The sequence below is a fragment of the Engraulis encrasicolus genome, chromosome 16 (assembly GCF_034702125.1).
Source record: "Engraulis encrasicolus isolate BLACKSEA-1 chromosome 16, IST_EnEncr_1.0, whole genome shotgun sequence".
Lineage (NCBI taxonomy): Eukaryota > Metazoa > Chordata > Actinopteri > Clupeiformes > Engraulidae > Engraulis > Engraulis encrasicolus.
Window position 1 is genome coordinate 14,856,297 of NC_085872.1, and position 24,044 is coordinate 14,880,340.

The window sequence follows — 24,044 nt, forward strand, 5'->3', positions numbered from 1 at the left end:
CTGTGGCTATAAAATAATACCAATAGGGTTTCATTCATTCTTTCTTTCATTCAGGAAATATCACAGAGGGAACTAATATCTGCTTTGTATGTCTGACAGCTATTTTGGCTCACCGCCTTGATTAAATACTCATTTGCTTGACGGGTGTTGTTGTCTTGTCACCAGATGTAATGCAATGCTGAACGCCCAAGGGTGATATGTAACAGGTTTCCATGTGTACGCTGCCGCCTGCCTTAGCATCTGCACCACACTGCAGCATTCTTATTACGTCTGCGTTTTCTTGACAGCTGAGGAAGGCCATCGAGGGCTCGGTGACGGTAACAGGTGTGAAAGTGCGCCCCCCACTGGCCAGTTTCCGTGACAGCGGCACGAGCACCAGCGTGGCAGAAGTGACCGAGCTGCACAAGCTGTGGAACCGGCACAGGAGCCTGTCGTTGCCACGGGAACCAAGCCCGCCCGAACTGGAGGACCAGTCAGATTTAGCCTTTGATGGCAGCCCAGTGTTCAGCAAGGACTGCACAGAGCTGTCCACTCAGAACACCACCCTGCAGTCGGACGACCAATCAGAGGTGGTCTGCGAGCCAGCCAGCCCCTGCCACTCTCCGACAAACCTTCCAGAGTTGCCATGTGACTATGACACCGCCCCCCTGGACGGCGACCAATCAGGGCTTGCGGAGGAGCCTTGTACCTCCACGCCTGAAGACCAACAGGAGGACATGTGTGAAGGAGGTGCAGTTGACACAGAGGATCTTGTAGAATGATACAGGTCTTATCTTTCTTTCCTTCTTTCCCCTTCTTTATCTCACTCTTTTTCCTCTTCTGCTCTGTTTCTCTTTCTCCTCATCTGTCCATGCACACAAGTATAGGTACACAGGGTAGTCTGTATCTTGAGGAAGCTCTAGTGATGTCGCGTTAGGCAGCCCTGATGACACCTTAACCACTGAGAACCCAGAGATTTCTCCACTTTCTCCCTCTATCTTTTGTGTTTGTGAGATTTTTTTAAAACCTTTGAGAGTGTACCGTCACACCGGTGTGACGGGAATGTTCGGGCAGTGAAAGTTCTATAGAATTTTGGGCGCCATACAATACAATTTGGAATTTTAGAATATTGCTTTGTTATAGAACACATTCTTTTTATAGAATGTTCAAAAACCCACACTATTTAAGGTTAAAAAGCAGTGTGTGGGTTGGGGCACAGGTCGCACAGGTGGTTCTCTTGTCAGTTGGATGGCAGAGGGAGAACAGGCGTCAGCACACAGCTCATCCTAGTGGTATAGCAGCTAGTACACCCCAATGGTGTCCTGAAAAGGGCCTGAAAAGTGTACGGTAGAGGCCACCAGTCAGCCCACACACCCATCTGGTACACTGACACTATGAATCTAAACGAGATTGTCTCTGAGAGAGCAAAACTACAATTTCTCTCCAAATATAGCTCCTAATAACCCAAACTGATGGGTTGGAGAGAGGGAGGGAGGACGAGGGGGGAAGGAGAACACTGGAGGGGGACTGGAGGAGACAGAGAAAAGAGTGTGATGACGCAAGCAGCAGATACAGACGGTGAGAAGGCAGAGGAGAGGGACAAATAAAAGGAAGGAGTGTGTGTGTCGGGGCGTGGGGGATAATGGGAGGGGGGGGTGATGGGAATAAACGACACGTCGTCACAAACAAGAATAAATGCCACACTGCGGCAAAACAACAGCTCACCACACAACAGAGCCATGGCCAAGCATAGGCGCTTACAGCATATGAGGTCTTGAAGCACAGTGTAATTTATGCCATTATTTGTATTTACCATATGCCATTATTTTGTCAGAGCCAGAGGCAGAATCTGTGTGTTGTTGATAATGGGGGGGCTGGGGGGTTATTTCAATGGATGTAAATCACATTCTTATGCACCAGTATCTCCAGTCTATTCTGCAGCTCATGCAAGACGTGCAAAATTGTCCACCATGGCCGTGCATGTGCTGCTCCATGTGTGTGTGTGTGTGTGTGTGTGTGTGTGTGTGTGTGTGTGTGTGTGTGTGTGTGTGTGTGTGTGTGTGTGTGTGTGTGTGTTAAAGTGTGCGTATGTGTATGTATATGTGCCGCATATGTGCGTGCCTGTGTGCGTGTGCATGAGGATATGAGTGTGTATCCCTCCTGCACATGTATACCATCATTCTTGTCATCTGTGTGTGTGAGAGGCACACATTTAGAGAAACATTGCTTAAAAAGAGTCTGGCGCTTAAGATCTTTTATGAATTAATTAACCCACAGGTATAGACATGCATGTGCATAGAATATTTCACACACCCCACATGCCCATGAAGGCCAGAATGCCTCAGTCACGGTTATACCCTCAACTTTTTGGCCAGTGATGTCATTAGAGACAATGTAGATAACTTGTACAGTAGAGACTGTAGTTTTTTAGCCTGGGGTAGAATTGCATCAATGTCTTTAGGGATACAGTCTGAAACCCATACAAATTGTGAGAGAATGGTGTATTTTGTTACGTTTATTTATTTCATTTTTAAAGAAAGCTGTGCTTGATTCAAAGGGTCTAATAAATGTTGCCTTTAGTTTTAAGTGCAGCTTTTATACATTCAGATCACCACATCTGCCTCTCTAGCCATTATGACACATTGAGTGCGTTCCAATATGCGACCTTGTGTCCTCTACTTGTGCTTGTGGCCTCGTACCAGGATGTAAAGTGTCGTTTGACATAAATGACAACAGCATTATATTTTAGTATCTTGCTAAAGCTCAATTGTTAAGTCATTTTCTAATTTGCAAACTGGATGGTGAATGAAGAATAGTCCCCCAAAAATTGTTGTGGCTATAGCTGACAGCGGGGGAAACTAGAGGATGACATTTTTCGGGAATTCCCGTGGGTCCCGCGGATCCCACAGGATTCCCGCGGGATAGGAGTCAAAATTTTAAAAATGAACGGGATCGGGCAGGAGCGGGAATAAAGATGAATGGGAGCTGGCAGGAGCGGGAATAAGAATGACGAAAATGAATGATTTTGAGTGGGAGTGGGTGGGATTTGGAGACATTCTTACAGGATGGGACGGGATGGGATTCGTTTCTTTTACTCCAGCCCGGTATGGGACGGGATGGGATTTTTTTTCTGGGACCGGGATGGGAAGGGAGCGAAAATCCACTCCAGTGTCATGCTCTTGGGGAAACTTAACTGTTTTCTCCATGGAGGCAGGGCATCAGCATAACGTGAGGTCATATATGCACAAGTGGAGGACGCAAGGTCGCATATTGGAACAGACCCATTTGCTCCTTACTTCCTGTCTCGTTTAAATTGCTAAAATGCAATAATATGTGTCTAAGTTTTGGAATGTATTGCCCGCTATACAGGTTTATTTTTGGTGACCTTATCATAGAATGTATAGTGTTTTAGGTGATGAAGTGCACATGCAGTAGAGAGAAGCAATAAGTTTGCATACTGTCCATGGCCCTGAATGCTCTTTATAATCCGACTGAAGAAATGTGAATGAAATTAAAACTTAAAACTCCTAATGTGTATATAGAACATATGCATAAAAACCAACAGTTGACATTATTTTTAAGAACACATTGAATTTTTTTGTACATCAGTGAAGCATTAAATTCAATCTTTAAACTTTAACATTGTCTCATATGTGTTTGACCTGGGGGGGCTGTTGAAGGATGGATCAAAAATGTATGCATACTTAATTGAGGATGTCATCCTGCCATCCTTTCGCCTATGTATGAAGTAGTTTCAGAACATACTTTTTAAACCTATATGAAATGCATTTTGCAATGCAATGCCTAATACAAAAATGTAAATTTCCCAGAATGTTCCAAAATGGATATTTCAAATCATACACACTCTCCTTGATATTTATGTGCATTCCCTTTCAGTGACTGCTATCAATTCAGTCAGTTTTGCAGGTCTCCTAACATAGACATTAGACATCAGTGTAATAACAGGCAGAGGCAAAACAATAAAATGATGTCTATAAGTTCTACTACACTTTGAACATTAAGTACATTTCCATAAACACCTATTTCACGATGCTTTGACTTCGGTGTATACATTTTTGGATACTCTGCATGGGAATGTATAGATCAGCAATTGACAGAGTAACATGCTACTCACTGTACTATCCAACTTTTTACTTTTAGACATTAGGGAATGCCAATACCACACCATGACTGTTCTCAGATTTTTTTGTTGTTATTTATTCATAGTTGATAAACCAACCAAATGCACAACAACTCATTGCAACAGAGAGAGGACTTACTGTATAAGAGCAGTCTGAGGAAAGGAAAGACACCATTTTGTTTTCACATTTGCCTCTCTCGGAGTACATCACACAGTGATCATAATAGAGTAATGGACACATTCCACTTACAGGCACGACTCTCCTGCTGACTGGGCACCAATGTCCACGAGCCAGAGACACGGAGAGTGTGAAGAAAAATAGAGAGCGGGGAAACATTCCACATTCTGACACCATCACTTTTTTTTTCATCAAGAATACTGTTATCATTGGCTATGGCGCTGAGGTTTGAAGTCTTTTTGATCTCATCTGGCGCCGACGAGACAAGGCTTCATTCCTCATATAGGCCTCAGCGAAAAAAAACAAACAAGAAAGGTCATATGAGATACTAAGCAGAGATACATCACTTTTTTTGTACAAACAAGAACAACGGATTAGGTACTGTATCTTCGCCTGACTTCACAGAAAAGTACAAAACCTGGTTGCTTAGAGATGCTGCAGTGTTGACATTTTGTGGAGATGTGAGGGGGCAAGTCAGTCGAGCACCGTGTCCTGGTCAGGGGTCCGTTTCTCGATTCTTGTCGTTGCTAACCGTCTGAAGACCGTCTTACCATTCCCTTGGATTTAATGGTGAGCGTCGCTGTCAAGAGAGAGTTGAGTCGCTCTTACGAAGGACGTTGCTACCGTCGTTAGCAAAGACGCTTTCGAGATACGGACTCCTGATTAATCAGGCAGGAGGTCTTTCATCCAGTCTCAGCGCCTCCTCTCCTATGAGTCCCAGCACATCAACAGCAACATACAGTGCAAAAGTCACCCTGAACTGTCATCTTAATCACATACAGTACGCACACTGTCTAGAAGATATCCTATCCTTCACTCACAAGGGAGAGAAGGTGTGTGTGTGTGTGTGTGTGTGTCTGGGTCTGGGTCTGTGTGTCTGTATGTGTGCCTGTGTCTGTGTCAGTGTCTGTGTCTGTGTCTGTGTGAGAGAATGAGAGGGAGAGCAGAAGAAAGAGCGAGTAAAGCATAAATGATGAGAGTGTGTGTGTGTGTGTGTGTGTGTGTGTGTGTGTGTGTGTGTGTGTGTGTGTGTGTGTGTCTGCTGGGGTAGGACAGTGAATAGAAAAGAAAGGACGAGAGGAATGACGAGAAAGTGGAACAGAGGAGAGAGAGAGAGAGAGAGAGAGAAAGACGAGAGTCACCTGAAAGAGCAAGGGAACAATAGCTAAACAGAAGGACTTGCAGAAAGGGAAAGAGAGGGGCTTGCATGGACATCACAGCTTCACGTGCTCCCTCTCCTCCGCTAACTCCTCCTCCTCCTCGAAGGACAGTGCGCCCGAGGTGTCGGACATGCTGCGGCAGTGGCTGTAGCAGTGGACGCCGGCGTCCCGGAAGACACTGTCCTCCCCCTCCTCGTCCACCAGGTGGCGCTCCTGCTGCCTCTCCTCTCTCCCCTCCCTCCCCTCCCCCTCCCCCCCTCCCTCCTCCTCCTTCTCCTCCGGGGAGAAGCCCAGCTCAGAGTAGGAGGTGATGGAGTAGTAGCAGGAGTCTCCGCCGCTCCACAGAGACCTCCGGCTGGGCCTGTGGTGGGGGCTGGGGGTGACGCACGTGCCCCCAGAGTTGAGGTCCCACACCTGGGACTGCTGCTGCTGCTGCTCCTGGTCCCCCGCCGGCTTATGCTCCTCCACCACACCCTCCATGCCTGGCGGATGGGCTGGCTCTGTGGAGCTTCTGAGTTCCAACTCCCCCTGCCCCTTCAACAGCAGGGCCTGGGACTCCACCAGACTGGCCTGCTGCTCTAAAGGGTGGGGAGAACCGTTGGGGAGGGTCTGGGTCTGGGCCTCTGATCTGTCTAACTCAGCCAGGGAGGGAGTTTGAATGAGTGGATTCGGATTGGATGATGAGGCGTCTGGAGGAGGGGCAAAGAATCAAAACACCTGTAAGGACACAGAAACGCAGAAAAACACAACACGCATACATACACACACACACACACACACACACACACACACACACACACACACACACACACACACACACACGAATACACCCACACACGGACACGCACACACATACGTACAAACACAGAGAGACACACAAAAAGATAACAAAAAGAGGATCAGATGGTAAGACACAGAGATGGCAAGAATGAAAATAATGGGTATGAAAGACAGAGTAGATGAAAAAAAAAACGCAAAGAAAACACATGAATGACAGAAGCATTGAGCCTGGGAGTACATGCTCATACCTGTGCTTTCAGTATTTTGAGAGAGGTCATTATTTTTGAAGTTGTCCTCGTCGCAAAAGTCAGCATCTTCCTCCTCCTCCTCCTCCTCCTCCTCATCTTCCTCATCTTCCTCGTCTGCATCCTCCTCATCCACGGATGTCCATGCCCGGAGCTTTGCTTCAGCAATTGCAAACTGTTCAGCCACGCCTAGGTGAAAGGAAACCAGAGCATCACTATACACTACAGTTTAGATTTGTTTTATTATCCTACAAATACAAGCCACGGAAGTACTATATCCTGTGTATATGCTAATTTTCCTCCTAAATCCAACATGCAGAAAGACAACACAACGCCACGTTGCCAAGTAATTTGATAGGATCACAGACACTGTAGCAAAAACATGGGGCCAGCCTCTCTCCCTCTGTTGTTTATGGGAGGACGGCATCGGTTAACTCCATGCACTGACGGACCAATACAGGTGGTGGGGTGGGGCTAGGGGGAGCAGCAGGTGTCCCTCAGGAGCAGGGTAATCTAATTGAACACCATCTGCTTGACTCGCAGTGGCAAGTCCATCAGCCGGATGCTGGGGGATTGCAATACGCATGAACGCCGTGACGTTTTCCATGTGCCCATTTTTGGGGGAAAACATTGGAGGGAAAGCCAATGCAAGTCAATTGGAGGTGTTGGGAAAGAATAAACGAAAGACAAGGACCTGTAGACTAGCGTTGTTCACGTGCAACATGCCGAAAACGTGTTGTGTTGCTGGCTGTTCAAATAATATAGCCAAACAGCCGTGGCTGAAGCATGGACTGTGTTCATTTAGGGTAGCCGATGTAGCCCGTAAGTTAATGACACATTCGGCTTGCTTTCCCCCACAAAGGAGCGTAACGCACATTCATGAGCAAAATTCCCGGATGGCCGTTCATGCGTATGTGAAGGCTGGGAGTTGAGTGACAGTGTTGGACAGGAATGGTCGAGGGAGGCACAAATACGATGGTCACTCGGACCAAGAAAAGGGTAAGACCTACAAGACTACAGCCAACCAGCACATGCGGTGGACTGGCACAAGGTTCAGGTGATGGAGATAGCGAACAGTCTGAAAATGATGACATACTGTAGGCCTCGTTTACATGACACATTTAATTCAGAATGAACTCAATTTAATTCTGAATAAAACTTAACTCCGCTTTGAAAGCATCACGTTAACATTTCACAATTCGGAATTCAATGAAAATGCAATGTAGAACTCCTCTGAACTATTTAATTCTGAATGATTAATTTTAAATAATAAAAAAAAAAACAAATCATGTACACCAGGCCATTAGTGGTGACAGACTGAAAGAGTGATATTTGCAGACCTGCGGCGAAGCGTGCCTCCTGTTCTCCCTCAGTGAGATGGCAGTAGGAACTGAAGTGAGACTGCAGAGTGGCGGAGGGGGGGTCCAGAGGCTTGGACCAGCCTTTCCACTCAATCAGGTGAGCCACACGACCCTGGGCCATTGCAGTGGGCTTGGTCACATGGTCTTTCACCACCTGGGAAATCCCTAAGAAAACACACAGGCCAGTCAAACATATTATGAAGACATAGAGTATAATCACCATATAACAATGTAACCGCAATACTTCATGTATAATATGCTGCATGTGTAGAAGAGTTATGTGTCGTGCATGCACACATGCGCACACGCACACACACACACACACACACACAAACACACACACACAAATGACACGCATAGAAATAAATTGATGGAAAAATGCTCAATACTTCAAAAGAAAAATGTGCACACAGTCATTAAGAGTTCACATTTACCATTAAATGAGGATCTGGCCAGAGCAGCAATCTCCTGGATGCTGAGGGCTTTCCTCGACTTGGGAAGCATGTCAACAGGATCCTCAACCTGCCAGATCAAACCAACAAAGGAGCTTAACATACTGTACAACAAGCTGCAAGTTAAGTCTTTTCACAGATGTCTTCATATTGCCCTTTGAAAGTTAAAAACAAAACAAAAACAAAATTGTTTGAGCATTTGTTTTCCGTTTGGTTTTCAGATTGACCTTTGAGTTCACTCTTTTTGCTACTAAATAATACAGTATATTCAATGTTATTTTTCACTAATGTTTTCTCTATGACCTCTAACTGAAGTAATTCAACATATTCAGAAATGTGAGGAAAAACAACAAACAAAATTGGGACAGCACTACATCCTATTCAGTTATGCCTCTTTTCCACTGTCGGTTTTCCGGTAGGCCTACAGCGCGACACAGCGTGACTCAGCCGCCACTTTTTGCTTTACGGTTGAGCTGTGTCGTGCCTATTCGAAAAGCAAAAAGTGGCGGCCGAGTCTTGCCTAGTCTAGCTGTAGACCTACCAGAAAACTGTCAGTGGAAAAGAGGCATTAGAAAACTACAGAATGCTCATAACTCAGTCAGAACAGTCAAGAATCTTACAGCGCATAAAACCAGACATGGCAACACCCACACTCAGACTCATCCTCGTCCCACACCAGGCAGAACTACAATGCCAGAAAAATACATTTCTAGGGAAGCCATGTAATTATTCTAGTGTCTACACCTGTCTACACCTGAGCAACGAATTCCCACCTTTTGCCTGTATCGGGTCCCCCTCACTCTCCTGGGAATGGGAGGCATGGTGAAAGCTGAGAGCTGTAGCAGTAGCTGGCCTTGTGCTTAACTGAATAGAGGTAATCGACACATGGAGAGAGAGTCCCTCTCTTTAGCCTGCGTCACTCACGTCCCGGGCCCAGCTCCATGCACCGCCCTCCCTCACTGAGCAGATGCCCAAGCACCAAAGCCCCTAAGCCTCTTGACAGATGATTTCTCAACTCCCAGTGATGAAGTGAAGGGCTTCCCTGTGTGTCTCTATTAACCATATGGCTTGCACTTCAGCTACTTAAGTGTCTCCGGTTAAACCCAACAAAAGAGATCTTTTTTTCAAAGAGGTCTTGACAGTCAGTGACCTAAATATTATAGCTTTTGGAATCAGGCCCTTGCCATCAAAGAACACATATCTGTGGAGTAGTAATAATGTCATCAGATCCCGCTTTCAATCAATCAATCAATCAATCAATCAATCAATCAATCAATCAATCAATCAATCAATCAATCAGCCAACCAACATGTGTGTTTTTGTTCTACACCTATTGGAACGTGATTGTAAGAAGATATCCACCAAATAAAAATAGTTTGTGGGTGTTAAAACGTGACACTGAGAATATGGCGATTCTGTATTTTTGACACCGCGGATGTAACGCTTGCACGTGCAAGGCTTGTGTATCCTGGTCCAGGTAGGCTACTAAGACGGTTGTTGCAGTAAGTCCTTCATGACAAGCAGATGAACTCTTGTGAGTTCAGCCACTGCTTATTGTTTGATAAGAAAAGAAGCATGATCTTTTATTTGGTTGTTTCGTTGACAAACGAAAAGTAATGTGTCATTAAAACCACTCATTTCAAGCTCATTTTTACTCCCCATGCCCCATGAGACTGCAGGAAGGGGTGGAGACTTCCGATTATGATTGTACATCCATGAATTACCTTTTTTTGCATAATCTTTAGAACAGGTGGACGCTTCTTGACCAAATCTGAATACTTGAGTTGGTTGTTAGGTAGGCCTACCGTGGGCACTCATGTGATGCCCACGGTGACATCAGAAGCAAATGGGCTTTCATTTTAAAATGCCAAGCTTGTGGAGAATATAATTCAGCTGTGTCGTACATAGCCTGTAAGTTATTTAAACGTTTATAGTAGAATGAAACCACCGTATCATAAAGGGGCCTAGGTCGATGCTAAACCGTGACCTGCCATCAAATACGCTGGAGTCCAGGCTACAACCCTACAAACAGCAATTCCAACAACAACCGTTCTAAAGGTTAATGGAACAGACATAGGCCATAATGCTGGACTACGCAAAGCCACTGAGCTATTGACCGCAAAAGAGCAGCAGAGGCTATTTCTTCCTTTATCAAGCATTCGAAATGTTAGTGGGCTTTTACCGGGACCGTGTCTATGTTCCCACAGCCCATTGGTCCCACATCACTAAGACTTTTAACATTGCTGGCCCATGTCCACACATTTCTAAGAATTTATTCAAATTTAGGCCCTATCTCCCATGGCGGGGAGAAAGACATGTTCTTTTAGTTTACTCGGAAATGTGGGAACATGGAGTTGTGGAACATAGGGCCTATATTTGAATAATCCCCCCCAACCCCATTTGCTATGCAAAAGCTGACGCATGGAACTAACTAGCAGGCCTAGGCTATGAGGCCCCTTATCACACAATATCTTGGTCCAATTCAAGTTAAATGTCCCCTATTTATATCCCCGAAACGCGGAGTGTCAGGGATGTAATGGTTTTGCGTGCGCCGCCGCGTCCGCGGCCGCCGCATAAGGTATTTCGTGTTAACGCGATAACTTTTGAACGGATGTTTGGATTTGTCCCAGATGTTTTGGGTGAATGCTCTAGGGCAGGTTCATGAACTGATTCGAGTTTGGAGGTCAACACTTTCAAGATGGCTGAATTCAAGATGGCCGAATTTTTGTTTGGCCCATAACTTCTGACTGGGTGGATGGATTTCTCCCAGATTTGTTGTGTTAATGCTCTAGGGTAGGTTCATGAACTTATTCGAGTTTGGAGGCCAACACTTTCAAGATGGCTGAATTCAAGATGGCCGAATTTTTGTTTGGCTCATAACTTCTGACCAGTCGGATGGATTTGTCCCAGATTTGGTGTGTTAATGCTCTAGGGTAGGTTCATGAACTGATTTGAGTTTGGAGGTCAACAGTTTCAAAATGGCGGAATTTTTATTTGGCCCATAACTTCTGACTGGGTGGATTGATTTGCCCGGTACTACCTTATTTTAACAGTTCACCATTTCAGTGAATCTACCATATTAGGTACAGTGTAACAATATTTAATACCATGTAATACTAGTGTAATACCAGTGTAACAATATGCAATACCAGGTACAGTGTAATAACCAGTGAACAATATTTAATACCACATAATACTAGTGTAATACCAGTGTAACAATATGCAATACCATGTAATACCACTTACACAAAAATACATGATGTAGTACAAAATTGGTACATGGTGTTACACTGGTATTACATGGTATTAAATATTGTTACAATGGTTATTACACTGTACCTAATGTGGTATATTCACTGTAATAGTGAACCATTAAAACAGTGTTACCATTTGCCCCATTTTTTGCTTCATTTTCACAATAGTCATTTGGTTTTAAGTCTATGCACGTCATTGATCTATGTATAGATATTAAATATATTTCTTTAATATTTTGTATTTATCATATACGTTTATGAAAAGGTGGACGGGAGTGGTAGGAATGATGGGGGACTGGAAGCGTTGCGTTTCGGGGATATACCTTAAGCAGTCCAAGGCGACTGCACAGGCAGTCTAGTTCTTTGATCAAATCACAGTCAAATATGGATATCCAATGCACATGAAGTGTAGGCCTACATGGTAGCGTTAGCCTACTGGCATCTAGGTAATAGGCTACTAGAGGCAGAACAGAGCAGCAAATTGACAGTTTTCTGGATGTCAAAATCTAGTTGTTATAGCAACAGGTTGGCTGGGCAATATTAGAATTGACCACACAACATAGCATGCATCAATAATTGTACATCAACAACAGGTGGTGTCTTTAATGGAGATGCCTCTTTTTTTGCACACTACACCCAATGCCTGTGTAGGCTACAAACAAGTGTTTGACGCATCGAAAATGCTCCATCTGTTTGTTGTTATGGCAACAGCCCCTCGCAGTGATGGTCTAATATGGTTTAGCGCAGACAAGGTAAAGACCGGAGGTGACGGTGAAAATTAGGCTAAGGCTACTCATTTCGAAAGAAAACAGTTGCGCTATGCCCTCTGCTGAGATAGTATCATGCGTAATGCCTTGAAATCAGGGAAGATCAGATGCGCCTTGCTTTCAAGGTTGATTTAGGTGCGCCCAGGCACGATTTAAACAACATTTCATGTAGGGTAAGCACATTTCTCTAAACAAAAATAAACATAGCATATGGGGCAAAAGCAGGGTAGGCTATAGCGACCTTGCATAGCTTCCCATATCGGATCAGTCAGGCGCCTAATGCGACCTGGTCTGGGGGAGTCAAAAGCATCTGTAGCCTATGACCCCTGTCAAGTTAAATTGCCTTGACATGATTTTACCAGGGCCTCGTTAAAGACACGCACACGCACACACACACACACACACACGCACACACCGTGCGCTACATGACATGGACACGAGAGGCGATTCATGCGCGCGTCCATAAGATTCCTCTCAGATAATTTGCAGGAATAACGCTATATTTCTGTCCAGGACCTCGCTTTGTCTCCTGGCAACAGAAAACCACTGCCGCATATCAATGTCCATTCATTGTAGGTTAGCCTACGTGATGGCGTAGATGACAAGTCCAACCAGTCGTCCTCTCATACTGTTTGTAGGTTCACTACATGTTGCTTGAGAATATCACTTCACAGGACACAAGAAATAGCAACATTGTCGTCAACTGTAGCATGTGCATGCGGCAGTTATCAAAGAGTATCCTCTGATTCTTACCTTTATGTTTAATTGGGGAAGTGCTGTCAGAAGCATTGCACATGAATACAGCATCAACCACCAACTAAGCAAGATTTGGTCGCATCGAAGGTAAAATGGCCAACGCACTTCACCAAACCTCCGTGGGAGTAGGCTACGAAACAAACATCAGCCGAGAAACACCACACTTAACCCCCGAAATGTGTTCCCTCCTTCTACCCTACTAGCAGCGTCATCGACTCGGATACATCTGAAGACCCACCTTGACGAGCGTTGTTTCTTAAAGCCACAGTAACGCAGCTGTGTAGTTTTTGAGGTTGGGCCCCACATTACCTACCTCGTGCAGCCGAACTGACAGCTGTTCGAGACATCATCACGGCAAGCACACTTGTTAGCCTGATTTGACCATTAATAATATGTTTCTGGGATAATGGTCTACAATCCGAGGGATAACCATTAGGGATACACTGTACCCCAATACCGCGTCAACACTTCAGGACCATGGTTAGCGCCATGGTTAACGCTTCCAGACCAGTCGCCGTATGGAACACTGACCAGGGTAGCTATGTGACAAGTATTTGAAAATAGAGTTATGAATACTGGCTTGTCAATTTTCTGAATTAGTCAGATGGTTGTGTTTTTGAATGATAGGCCTACTTCAGGACAAAAAACTTTATTTAGGCCTACCTGGTGGTGGCCAAGGACAGCTGCAGTGCCAACGAAATTAAAACAATTAACAGAAACAATTCACATCACACATTTAAAATGTGAATGGACAGTAATGTTGATTGCCAATTGTGAGCAAATTTACGATTTTCCTACCGGAACTACAGCATCTTCAGTAACATGCGGGCGCACGCACGCACACACGCACACACACTACATAGGCTACCCCTGTTCAAATGGCAGGTTTTTGTGATGTAAATGTTTTTCCAAATAAATCATTTAACAATTTTTTCTAGCTTCAACATAAACTGTAACCTGTACAATGCAATTGAAAACAAACTCAAAGCTTTAAAGAGAAAAACTAAATTGAATAGATTTGTTTTAACATGGTTGCATAAATATGCACACCCTTAAACTAAAACTTCATTGCAGTACTTGATGTGGCAATATTTGTCCACTCCTCTTTGCAAAAGAACTCAAAATCTGACAGATTGTGAGAGCATCTCCTGCGCACAGTCCTCTTCAGATCACCCCTCAGATGTTTGATGGGATTCAGGTCTGAGCTGAGGTCATTCCAAAGCCTACATTTTATTCTGGTTAAGCCCATTCCTTTGTTGATTTAGACATATGCATAGGTTAAATGTCATTCTGAAAGATTAAGTTCCTCTTCATCTTCAACTTTCAAACAGGCGGCCGAAGTTTTTGTGGCAACACAGACCGGAATTTGGAGCTGTTCATAATTCTCTCCACCCTGACTATGGCTGAAGAAAAACAGCACAGCAGCACAATGCTGCCACCACCATACTTCTTCACTTTAGGTATGTTGTTATTTGGGTGATGTTTTGGGTCAAACATTTTGGAATCATGTCCAAAAAGTTCAACCATGGTGGAGTAAATTTTGCAAAAAGACATCGGTAATCTCCCAAATGCATGCAGGAAAATGTGTTATGGCCTGATGAAACCGAGGTTGAACGTTTTGGACTTAATTCCAAATGGTATATTTGGTGCAAAAACAATACTACCTTTTATATATATATTGGGCCATACTTTGGTCATACAGTATATACCGTATACAGTTCTGGCAAAAATTGAGAGAACGCTTCAAAATCTCCAGTTTTCTGACTTTTCTATGGATAGGTATGTGTTGGAGTAAAACAAACATTGCTATTTCATTACAAAGAAAAAAGGGTCAGAGGGCTTCGGCGTTCACTGAAGTTTTGGCGAAGGTGCTCTTTGGTTATCCTTTACGAAGGATCCATCCAAGTTTTTTTTTGAATTTTGAAATAAAATATTGTCATTTAGAGAATTTATTTGCAGAAAATCTCAAATGGTCAAAATAACACATAAGATGCAATGTTTCCAAATCTCAAAAAAGGCAAAGAAAACAACATGATATTAACTTATAAACAGTAATGTATGAGTAATGTATGAATGTATGAGAGTTCAGAAATCAATATTTGGTGGAATAAGCCCGATCTGCAGTCACAGTTTTCATGCGTTTTGGTATGTTCCATTAGTCCTTTACATTGTTCTTGGATGACTTTATTCCAGGCCTGGTGCAAGATTTCAAGTTGCTGAGCTTGGATGGATGGCTTGTGACCATCCAGCTTCCTCTTGATCACATTCCAGAGGTTTTCAAGGGAGTTCGGGCCGACCATGTCAGGGTATTGATCTGGTGGTCCTCCATCCACACCTTGATTGGCGAAGCTGAGTGGCTGAGAGCATTGTAAGAAAAAAAACCTCGTCCTTAGCCTTTATTTGAAACAGAACAGTGAAGACGTTGACAAGAAGTGAGTGGGGAGAGAGAGAGAGGAGGAAGGGTTGCCAAAGGACCTGGCCCGGAATCGAACCCAGGTCAGCCACGTTGCAGTCGAGTGCCCTACCGTTAGCGCCACAGTAGGGCCTAGATAAGTGGTTCTCAACCTTCAACGCCCCCCCCCTACGGCTCCCCAACGCCCCCTGGGGGGCTCTACTGCCCCAATTAAGAAACACTAGCCAAGATCATGCTTTGTGCTGGATCTGGGGTCTTATTCAGTGAGGAGGGAATTATGAACAGTTCCACAGGGGGCAGGGCCATGGTAGTGGCAAAAAACCTTCGGCGACCTGTTAGAAAGGTGAAGATGCAAAAGAACTTAATCTTTCACAATAACAATCACCCTAAGTGCACGCATAAATCAACCAAAGAATGACTTCACCAGAATAACTAACCATAATAACTGAGATTTTGGAATGGCTCAGGCAGAGTTCAGATCTGTATCCCATCGAACATCTCTCGGGTGATCTGAGGAGGACTGTGCACAGGAGATGCACTCGCAATCTGTAAGATTTGGAAAGCCTTGCAAAGAAAAGTGGGCTAATATTGCCACATCAACACATGCTAAGCTAATAGACTCCCAGCTAAGAAGTCTAAGTGCTGTAATAAAAGCTAAAGGCTAAAAAAGCTAAAAATGTATTAGTTTAAAGGTGCACTGTGTAATATTTTCAGCAGTTTCATTCCAGAATCTATGCTGCCCATTCACAAATCTTACCTTTTTAAAGAATGCTTACCACCACCATCAATTTCTGATTATGACTGGGAAAACTGCATTTTTCATACATGCAAAGGTGGAGCCTCTCCATGTCTGCCATTTTGAATATCCAGAAATAGACATTTTTTGCTGCAAAACGTCTGGGTTACGACTGTAACCTCGGTTCCCTGAGAAGGGACCAGACCTATTACTCATGGGACTTGATCGATCGCCAGATGATCCAATCGAAGCTCAGTACTACAATCACGCCAAATGGCAGATCGAAGATGATCAGTCTAGACCCGCCCTCTGGCATTACTATAATACTCCTGACGCCCATTCTTCTGTCTTCTTTATCGCTGAGCCCTTTATTATTGCTTCTTTTTCAGCAGAGACACAGAGTGCAGACCAGTAATAGGTCTGGCCCTTCTCAGGGAACCGAGGTTACAGTCGTAACCCAGACGTTCCCTATCGCAGGAACTGCAACCTATTACCCATGGGACTGTGTCCAATCACGCACAATCTGTGTCTAAGCAGAAGGTACCATTCATAAGTGTGACAACATAGTATATGAGGGCACCTGCGGTCATATATGAGTGGGTTAATAATGGGCTAGGTCACCCAGAGTATGGGGATACAGTGTGTGGTCATATAAGGGAAGAGAACAAGTGCTTGTGCATACATTTCATGTGCCGTTGGAGCTGGCACCGAGTACGGCCTGTGAAACAGATGGTCTGGTTACATCCAGCATGTAAAACCGGGCAAATGTGTGGATGGAAGTCCACCCTGCTGCCCTGCAGATATCGTTCACAGACACGCCTTTGTAAAGAGCCCATGAAGATGACCCCTACCCCGTGTGGAATGGATACGTAACCCCACGGGTGGTTCCAATTTAAGACTCCTGTAGGCCATTTCAATAGCCTCCACTATCCAGTGTGCCAGTCTGCTCTTGGAGAGCGCCTTGCCCCGTGAGGCTGACCCATGACACACAAACAGTTGGTCACAGCACCTGAACTCTTTAGTTCTATCCAAGTAGAGGCGCAGTGCGCGTATTGGGCATAGTTTATGCAATGTCTTTTCTTCAACCGAAGCAAAGGGCGGTGGAGAAAAACTTGCCAGCTCAATCACCTGACTCTGGAGGGGAGCTGTAATGACCTTGGGGATAAAAGATGGGTTAGGGCACAGCACCACCTTTTCACCCCCTGCTGAGAAGCGTAAGCAAGATGGATGCACCGACAGTGCGTGTATCTCACTTTATCCGCTTGGCAGAGGCCAGCGCCACCAAAAGCGCGATCTTCAGGGAGAGTGTTTTTGTATCCCCTGACTGGAGGGGCTCAAAAGGCGGCTCCGTCAATGTGCGTAGAACTACTGTCTAATCCCCTGTTGGGAAGACAACAGGTCGGGACACCTTAAGGGGTCGCAATCCGCCATGAAGCGTGTAACCAAGGGATGGGTGCCGGGGCTGGCACCTCCAATGCCAAAGTGACACGCAGAGATGGCCGCCACATACACCTTTAGAGTAGGGGCGGCTTTTCCTTGGTCCAATAAATCCTGGAGAAAATTCAGGATCACTACGACCTAGCACTGGAAATGGTCATGACACCTGGCAGAGCACCACTGGTCGAAAACACGCCACTTTAAATTGTGAAGTGTGCGTGTAGAAAGTGCTCTAGCACTATGAATAGTTTTTACCACTGCACTAGACAGGCCTGTCTTGGCCAGTTTCACCCTTTCAGCTGCCAGGCTGCTAGTTTCCATAGCGCTGGCCACGGGTGCCAAATCGTGCCGTGGCCCTGTGTCCATAGGGGACATTGTGTGTTCTGTCGTGACGCAAACAGGTCGACATCGACCTTGCTTAAACGCATCCAAATCTCCTCCACTACTTGGGGGTGTAGCCGCCAGTCCCCTGCACATGGGTTGCCACCGGACAGAAGATCTGCACATTGATGCGCCCCGGAATGCGCACTGCCCTGAGGGAGAGGATACCATTCCTCTCTGTTCACAAAAGAAGACGGTTCGCCACCTGAAATAAAGAGCGGGACCGTATCCCCCCCTGTCAATTGAAGCGAGGGCAGACGTGTTGTCTGTCCTGATAAGCACGTGCTGATCCCTCAACATTGGCAGAAAACGTTGGAGGGCCAACCACACTGTGAGGAGCTCCAAAACATTTATGTGCAGCTTGGACTGGGTCAGAGACCAGAGCCCGTTCACTGACACACCCTCGCATATCGCCCCCCACCGGAGGTGGATGCGTCCGTTGTCACTATCTTGCAGCGTTCCATCATTCCCAGTGGGGCGCCTCTTAAGAGAAATTCTTTCTTTCTCCATATTGACAGAGCTGTCATGCACCGGGGGGTGACTATCACCCGGCGGTGCCTGTCCCTGCATGGGTGTAGTTTTTGGGAACGGTACCACATTTGAAAATGTCTCATGCGGAGCAGGCCCATAGGTAGTGCTACCACTGCCGCAGCCATCATGCCCAGTAAAATTTGGCACTGTAGAGATGTCACATGTTTGCCCAGTGTGAACATCTTTACTGCTGTCTGCACATTTCCCATCCGTTAGTGGGATAAGCGAATGCGCATTTCCCTGGAATTCAGCTCCATCCCCAGAAATACAGCAGACTGGGCTGGTGTGAGTACACTCTTTGCATGAAGAGAGGCTTCTGCTTCTGAACTGGCACACAGTAACTTGTCGTCCAGATACTGGTAAATTCGCACCCCCTGGTGGCGTAACGGCGCTAGCGGCGCTTCGAGGCACCTGGTGAAGACATAATATAAGGGGAGAGAACCAGGCCAAAAGGGAGAACTCTGTACTCGTATGCTTGGCCTTTGAACGCAAAGCGTAGAAATTTCCTGTGTCTGACGTGAATGGGTATGTGAAAGTAGGCAGACTTCAGATCTAGGATTACAAACCAATCGTTTTTGTGAATGCACCCGACTAAACGAAGTGGAGTGAGCATTCGAAATTTCCGCGTCATCAAACATTTGTTCAGTGACCTCAGGTCTAGTATCGGGCGCCAGCTTTTGTCTTTTTTGGGGACCAAAAAATATTTGCTGTAAAACTCCTTTTGCCATCTCGTGTTTTGGAACACTTTGTATAGCTCCACTCTGGAGAAGTGAGGTTATCTCGCCCTGAAGGACGTGCGCTTGAGTGTCTAATACGCTCATGAAACGTGGGTTGAGGTCGTGCACGTACCCCTTCGTTACTGTTCTCAGGACCCAGGGGCTTACTGCGCATGCGTGCCAAACCTCTGCGTGCTGTGCCAAAGCGGGGAAAATTAATGTCATGTCCATTTATTTATTGTCGAATGAGGGACGGTTATAATTTTGTTTTCCCTGTGCAGGGGGCTCGTAAGAGCGGCGGTGCTAGGGGGGGGATGGTATTTTTGTCTGTGGAGGGGGGGGCGCAAAAACTTTATTTGACAAAGTGAACATTTGACTGGGCATGATATTGGGCAAGTCAAAAGTGTATGTGGGCATATGTTCGGGCATATAGATGGGCTAACTGAGTGTGCTTGTGTACTTAAGTTTGGGCACCTGTGTGGGCAAACTCGATGTGTTATTGAGCACTTTTCTTTAGCTGTGGTCAGGGAAAGAAAGGCTCACTTTATTGTCGAATGAGGGAGGGTTATAATTTTGTTTTCCCTGTGCAGGGGGCTCGTAAGAGCGGCGGTGCAAGGGGGGCTGGTATTTTTGTCTGTGGAGGGAGGGGGGGGCGCAAAAACTTTATTTGACAAAGTGAACATTTGACTGGGCATGATATTGGGCAAGTCAAAAGTGTATGACCCATCTCAAAGAAAGAAATCCAGGATGCATTGAGGAAGCTCAAAAATGGAAAAGCTGCTGGAGCAGATAACATACCACCTGAAGCGCTGAAAGCTGGAGGAGAAGTGACAGTAAATGCTCTCCACTCCCTTCTACTCAAAATTTGGGACACAGAGACAATTCCAAAAGAGTGGAACAAAGGACTGCTAGCAAAGCTTCCAAAAAAGGGAGACCTCAGCCACTGCAAGAACTGGAGAGGAATTATGTTACTAGTTATCGCAAGCAAAGTCATGACAAGAGTAATCCTTGAAAGACTGAAACCAAAACTAGACCTAAAGTTAAGAGACGAGCAAGCAGGCTTTCGAGCTGAAAGATCATGCTGTGACCAAAGTGACGCTGAGAATAATAATAGAACAGTCTCTTGAGTGGAATTCCGGACTCTACATGACATTTGTGGACTTTGAAAAAGACTTTGATTCAGTGGACCAGGCGACACTCTGGCACCTTCTGAGACATTATGGCGTGCCAGACAAAATGGTCAAGATGATCAAAGTGATGTATGACGGTTTTGAAGCCAGTGTCATACATGATGGAGCAACAACGCAAGGCTTTGAAATAAAAACAGGAGTGAAACAGGGCAGCCTGTTAAGCCCCCTACTGTTTCTCGTCCTGCTGGACTGGGTAACACACGGATCCTATGGAAGAGATAAGACAGGAATCCAATGGACAATAACCAGACAGTTAGAGGACATAGAATTTGCAAACGACCTGTGCTTGCTAAGCCACAAAATAATGCATATGAGACAGAAAGTTAACACCTTGAAGATAAACGCAGAGAGAGTAGGCCTCAACATAAATGCGGACAAAACAAAAGAAATGCGAGTTAAGACCCTGCAAATACCAATGATCTCAAATGTGGAGAAGAAACCATTGAGAGAGTAGACCAGTTCCGCTACCTTGGCAGCATAGTTACAGAATCAGGAGGAACAGAAGAAGATGGACCGAAAGAGAAGCGCACAACAAATGTTTTCCACCCTAAGCAAAGTTTGGAGAAGTAGAGCCATTTCTTTAAAGACCAAACTAAGGATTTTTAATTCCAGTGTCAAAACCGTTCTCGATGCGAAACATGGAAAATAAACAAGGGTATATTGGCTAAACTACAACCATTCATCAACAAAAAGCTGAGACATCTATGTGGCATCTGGTGGCCAAACAAAAAACCAACAAAGACCTCTGGAGACGTACTGAACAGGAAGAACTGGAAGCAATCATCAAAAGAAGGAAATGGAGATGGATCGGACACACACTAAGAAAGCCAGAGTCAAACACCACAAGACATGCGCTCGACTGGAACCCCCAAGGTACAGGACGCAGAGGAAGGCCCAGAGACACATGGCGAAGAACCACCAGAGACGAACTTCAGAAAAGTAACACCACCTGGAATGAAGCCAAGAGGAAAAGCCAAGATCGGGCGTTGCGATCAAAATTCTACTGCTCCAGGCACTCCACAGAGAAGCACGGCCAGACTACAGTAGTGGAGCCAATGCTTTGGCAGAAGTATGTAGGATGGCTCGCGAGGCTAGTACTAACACCGTTTCTGAACACTTCCGAGTTGCATGGAAAAAAAGTTACTTGATCCCAATGTGAACTGGTATTCAAGCCAATAATGATTTGAGAACAGTCCTCAATGGCTGTTCATATCATGGTGTTGTATTTTCTACTGAATTGAGATAAATTGGTTTATATTTGTTGGGCTCAATTCAATCAAGGGTATTTTACTGATCATCTTACCTTCCCCATATAACCGGTAGCACCACCATGTGTCTTTGCACAGAGCCCTTGCCGATGGATTAGTTTCACAAAGATGTTTTATTCTTATACAGTACATACTTATCACAATACTCTTGGTTAGCTATAGATCGTGTGACTGTTATCACTAGTTGTTATTACTTTTAGGAGCAGATCATTGGCTGAGTTTTTGACGTATTTTGCTCAATTCACATTCTAATTCTGCACTTTTTCACATTTTACATTTTACCTTGTGTGTGTGTGTGTGTGTGTGTGTGTGTGTGTGTGTGTGTGTGTGTGTGTGTGTGTGTGTGTAAGTGGGATAGGGAGATCTGACTGTATATATGGTGAATATTTGTGAATATATGTGCAATGTACGTGTAATATGCAATATACGTGTAATGTCCTTGTGTCTTCTTCTGTATTTATGTATACATGTATGCTACTTGACACCTTCATTTCCCTCGGGATCAATAAATACGTAGTCGTCAACGCATGCATGCGCATTTAGACAGCAATGCACTCTGGATGAAAATGCTGCATGACGGTTAGATTTCCTGTCAAACTTCAAAATTTCGGTGATGTTGCGTCGACGAGGTGACATGTTACATGGTGTCAAACTATCGCGGGATGAATGCGACTGCAGCAAGTCTTGCAACCTCTGCATTTGCTTATCCCCTTCAACGCTCGTCTACAGACTGCCTACGAGGTCACGCGCCCATGAACTGGTTGGTCAACAACTGACTCACGTGTGTATATGAGTCTTGTCTCACACCTCTACACAAGTTTGCGCAGGTCCCCACTTCAGCTCCTCCTCGCTGCCTGTCCCCCCACTCCTCACACGTGGTGTGTTAGTAGAGCAAACTGGTGCGAGCTCATCGTCTCGTTCATATTTGTGGCCGACTTCAAATGCGCTATTTAAGAACACCCACAACGTGACAAGTTCTCGCTCACGTGCTTCGCCAATGTTGGTCGACAGCAACTAAGTCGTATGGGGCTACTGTGTCTGTGCTCTGAGAGCTATGTTTGTGTAGCCAGGCCGCACCCTCCTAGTGATACAACACCTTCAGCATTGTTTGTAGTCAGGCCAGGAGCAATGCAAATATCGTTTCCAAGATCCGGAAAAATCGTAACTCCTCCCACTTTGTCAGGAAGCAAAGAACCAGTAGCAAACCAAGGGAAGCGGGTCAACCATGCCGTTTGGGAAATATTATGCTCTTGATCAGACCAAGTCTCGAAGAGATTTGAAAGTCAATGACAATCAGAGGTGTGTGTGTGTGTGTGTGTGTGTGTGTATTTGATCTGCCTTTTGCTAAATTTATCCAAATGTTAACTTACCATTTTCGTGAATACCACTATCAAATTGTAAGTATTCATTATGACTTGGGAAAACTGTGCTTGAATTTCGAAATACATTTGTAGCTGCAAAACGTACTGTGCTTTGGTAAGACCAGTAAATAGTTTATTACTTAGTAAGTATTCATGAGGAGATCAAATTTGGTAATAGGCCGTACAGTTTCAATGAGCAGCATAGTTGCAATACCTATTCTGGCCACAATCCTACACAGTGCAGCGCATGCATGTCAAATGCTGGGTCCGTGGCTTTCTAATCTCTACACATCAAAAAAGGTTATAGTTCTGGGGCCTCATATACAAACATGTACGCATGTGAACATTTGTGAGGATATATGCACCAAAAATGTAAGATGCATCAAGCTATTCAAACAGGTTCACACACACTTATTGTACATTCCATCGCATTTCAAATTCAGTGTACATTCACTTTTTTAACACTAAGTAAATCTTAGTACACTCAAGTTTGCATGAAAAGTTACATATGAAGCTTTTTTTGTTCGTAAGCAAGTTTTGTACGTGAGGCTCCTGATTAATCATGAACTGTAATTGGTTTTTTTTTTTTACTTTTAAATATTTTTTAGGGGCTTTTTATGCCTTTATTTTCACAGGACAGTTGAAGATGGTGACAGGAAGCGAACAGGACAGAGAGACGGGGGAGGATCAGGAAATTACCCCAGCCCGACTCAACCGGGGTGCCCGTGGGTGGGCATGCAAGCCCAAATGTGGGGGGTTTAGCGCGCTGCGCCACAGCGCCCCTAATTTTTTTTTTCCACAAGTGCACAGGACATGCTGTAGCACACAGACTTCCCTCTCCTGATGTCCTGTTATTACATTAAGTCAGAAGCACATTTTGTTTTAAACCTGACAGGGAATCACTTCCTTCGTTAAATAAAAATGACTAAAATTGACTT

The 24,044-nt window shown here is 44.9% G+C and overlaps 2 protein-coding genes and 1 long non-coding RNA gene across 6 annotated transcripts in view; 2 read left to right on the top strand and 1 right to left on the bottom strand.

The window, feature by feature from the left end:
• clcn2a (chloride channel, voltage-sensitive 2a) overlaps positions 1-3,619 on the top strand; it is a 77,149-nt gene extending 73,530 nt beyond the window's left edge. Inside the window, exon 24 of the mRNA XM_063218795.1 lies at positions 288-3,619. Within this exon, the coding sequence (XP_063074865.1) occupies positions 288-761 (474 nt within the window). The 3' untranslated portion in view covers positions 762-3,619. The remainder of the gene's footprint in view (positions 1-287) is intronic.
• Positions 803-13,270, bottom strand: fam131aa (family with sequence similarity 131 member Aa). The gene is made up of 6 exons (XM_063218794.1): positions 13,071-13,270; positions 8,279-8,366; positions 7,824-8,009; positions 6,487-6,672; positions 5,547-6,147; positions 803-824 (listed from the first exon to the last, which is right to left on the bottom strand). The coding sequence occupies exons 1-6, from the start codon at positions 13,122-13,124 to the stop codon at positions 803-805; spliced, it is 1,137 nt and encodes a 378-aa protein (XP_063074864.1). The 5' UTR covers positions 13,125-13,270.
• Positions 12,209-24,041, top strand: LOC134465241 (uncharacterized). 4 transcript variants are annotated; one of them, XR_010038124.1, is made up of 4 exons: positions 12,310-12,490; positions 13,277-13,608; positions 14,432-14,533; positions 23,742-24,041. It is a non-coding gene; the product is annotated as an uncharacterized LOC134465241 (long non-coding RNA). The 4 variants fall into 4 exon arrangements; XR_010038126.1 differs by lacking the exons at positions 12,310-12,490; positions 13,277-13,608 and adding an exon at positions 12,209-12,302; XR_010038125.1 differs by lacking the exon at positions 13,277-13,608 and having other exon boundaries at positions 14,405-14,533.
• Positions 24,042-24,044: the final 3 nt, after the last annotated feature.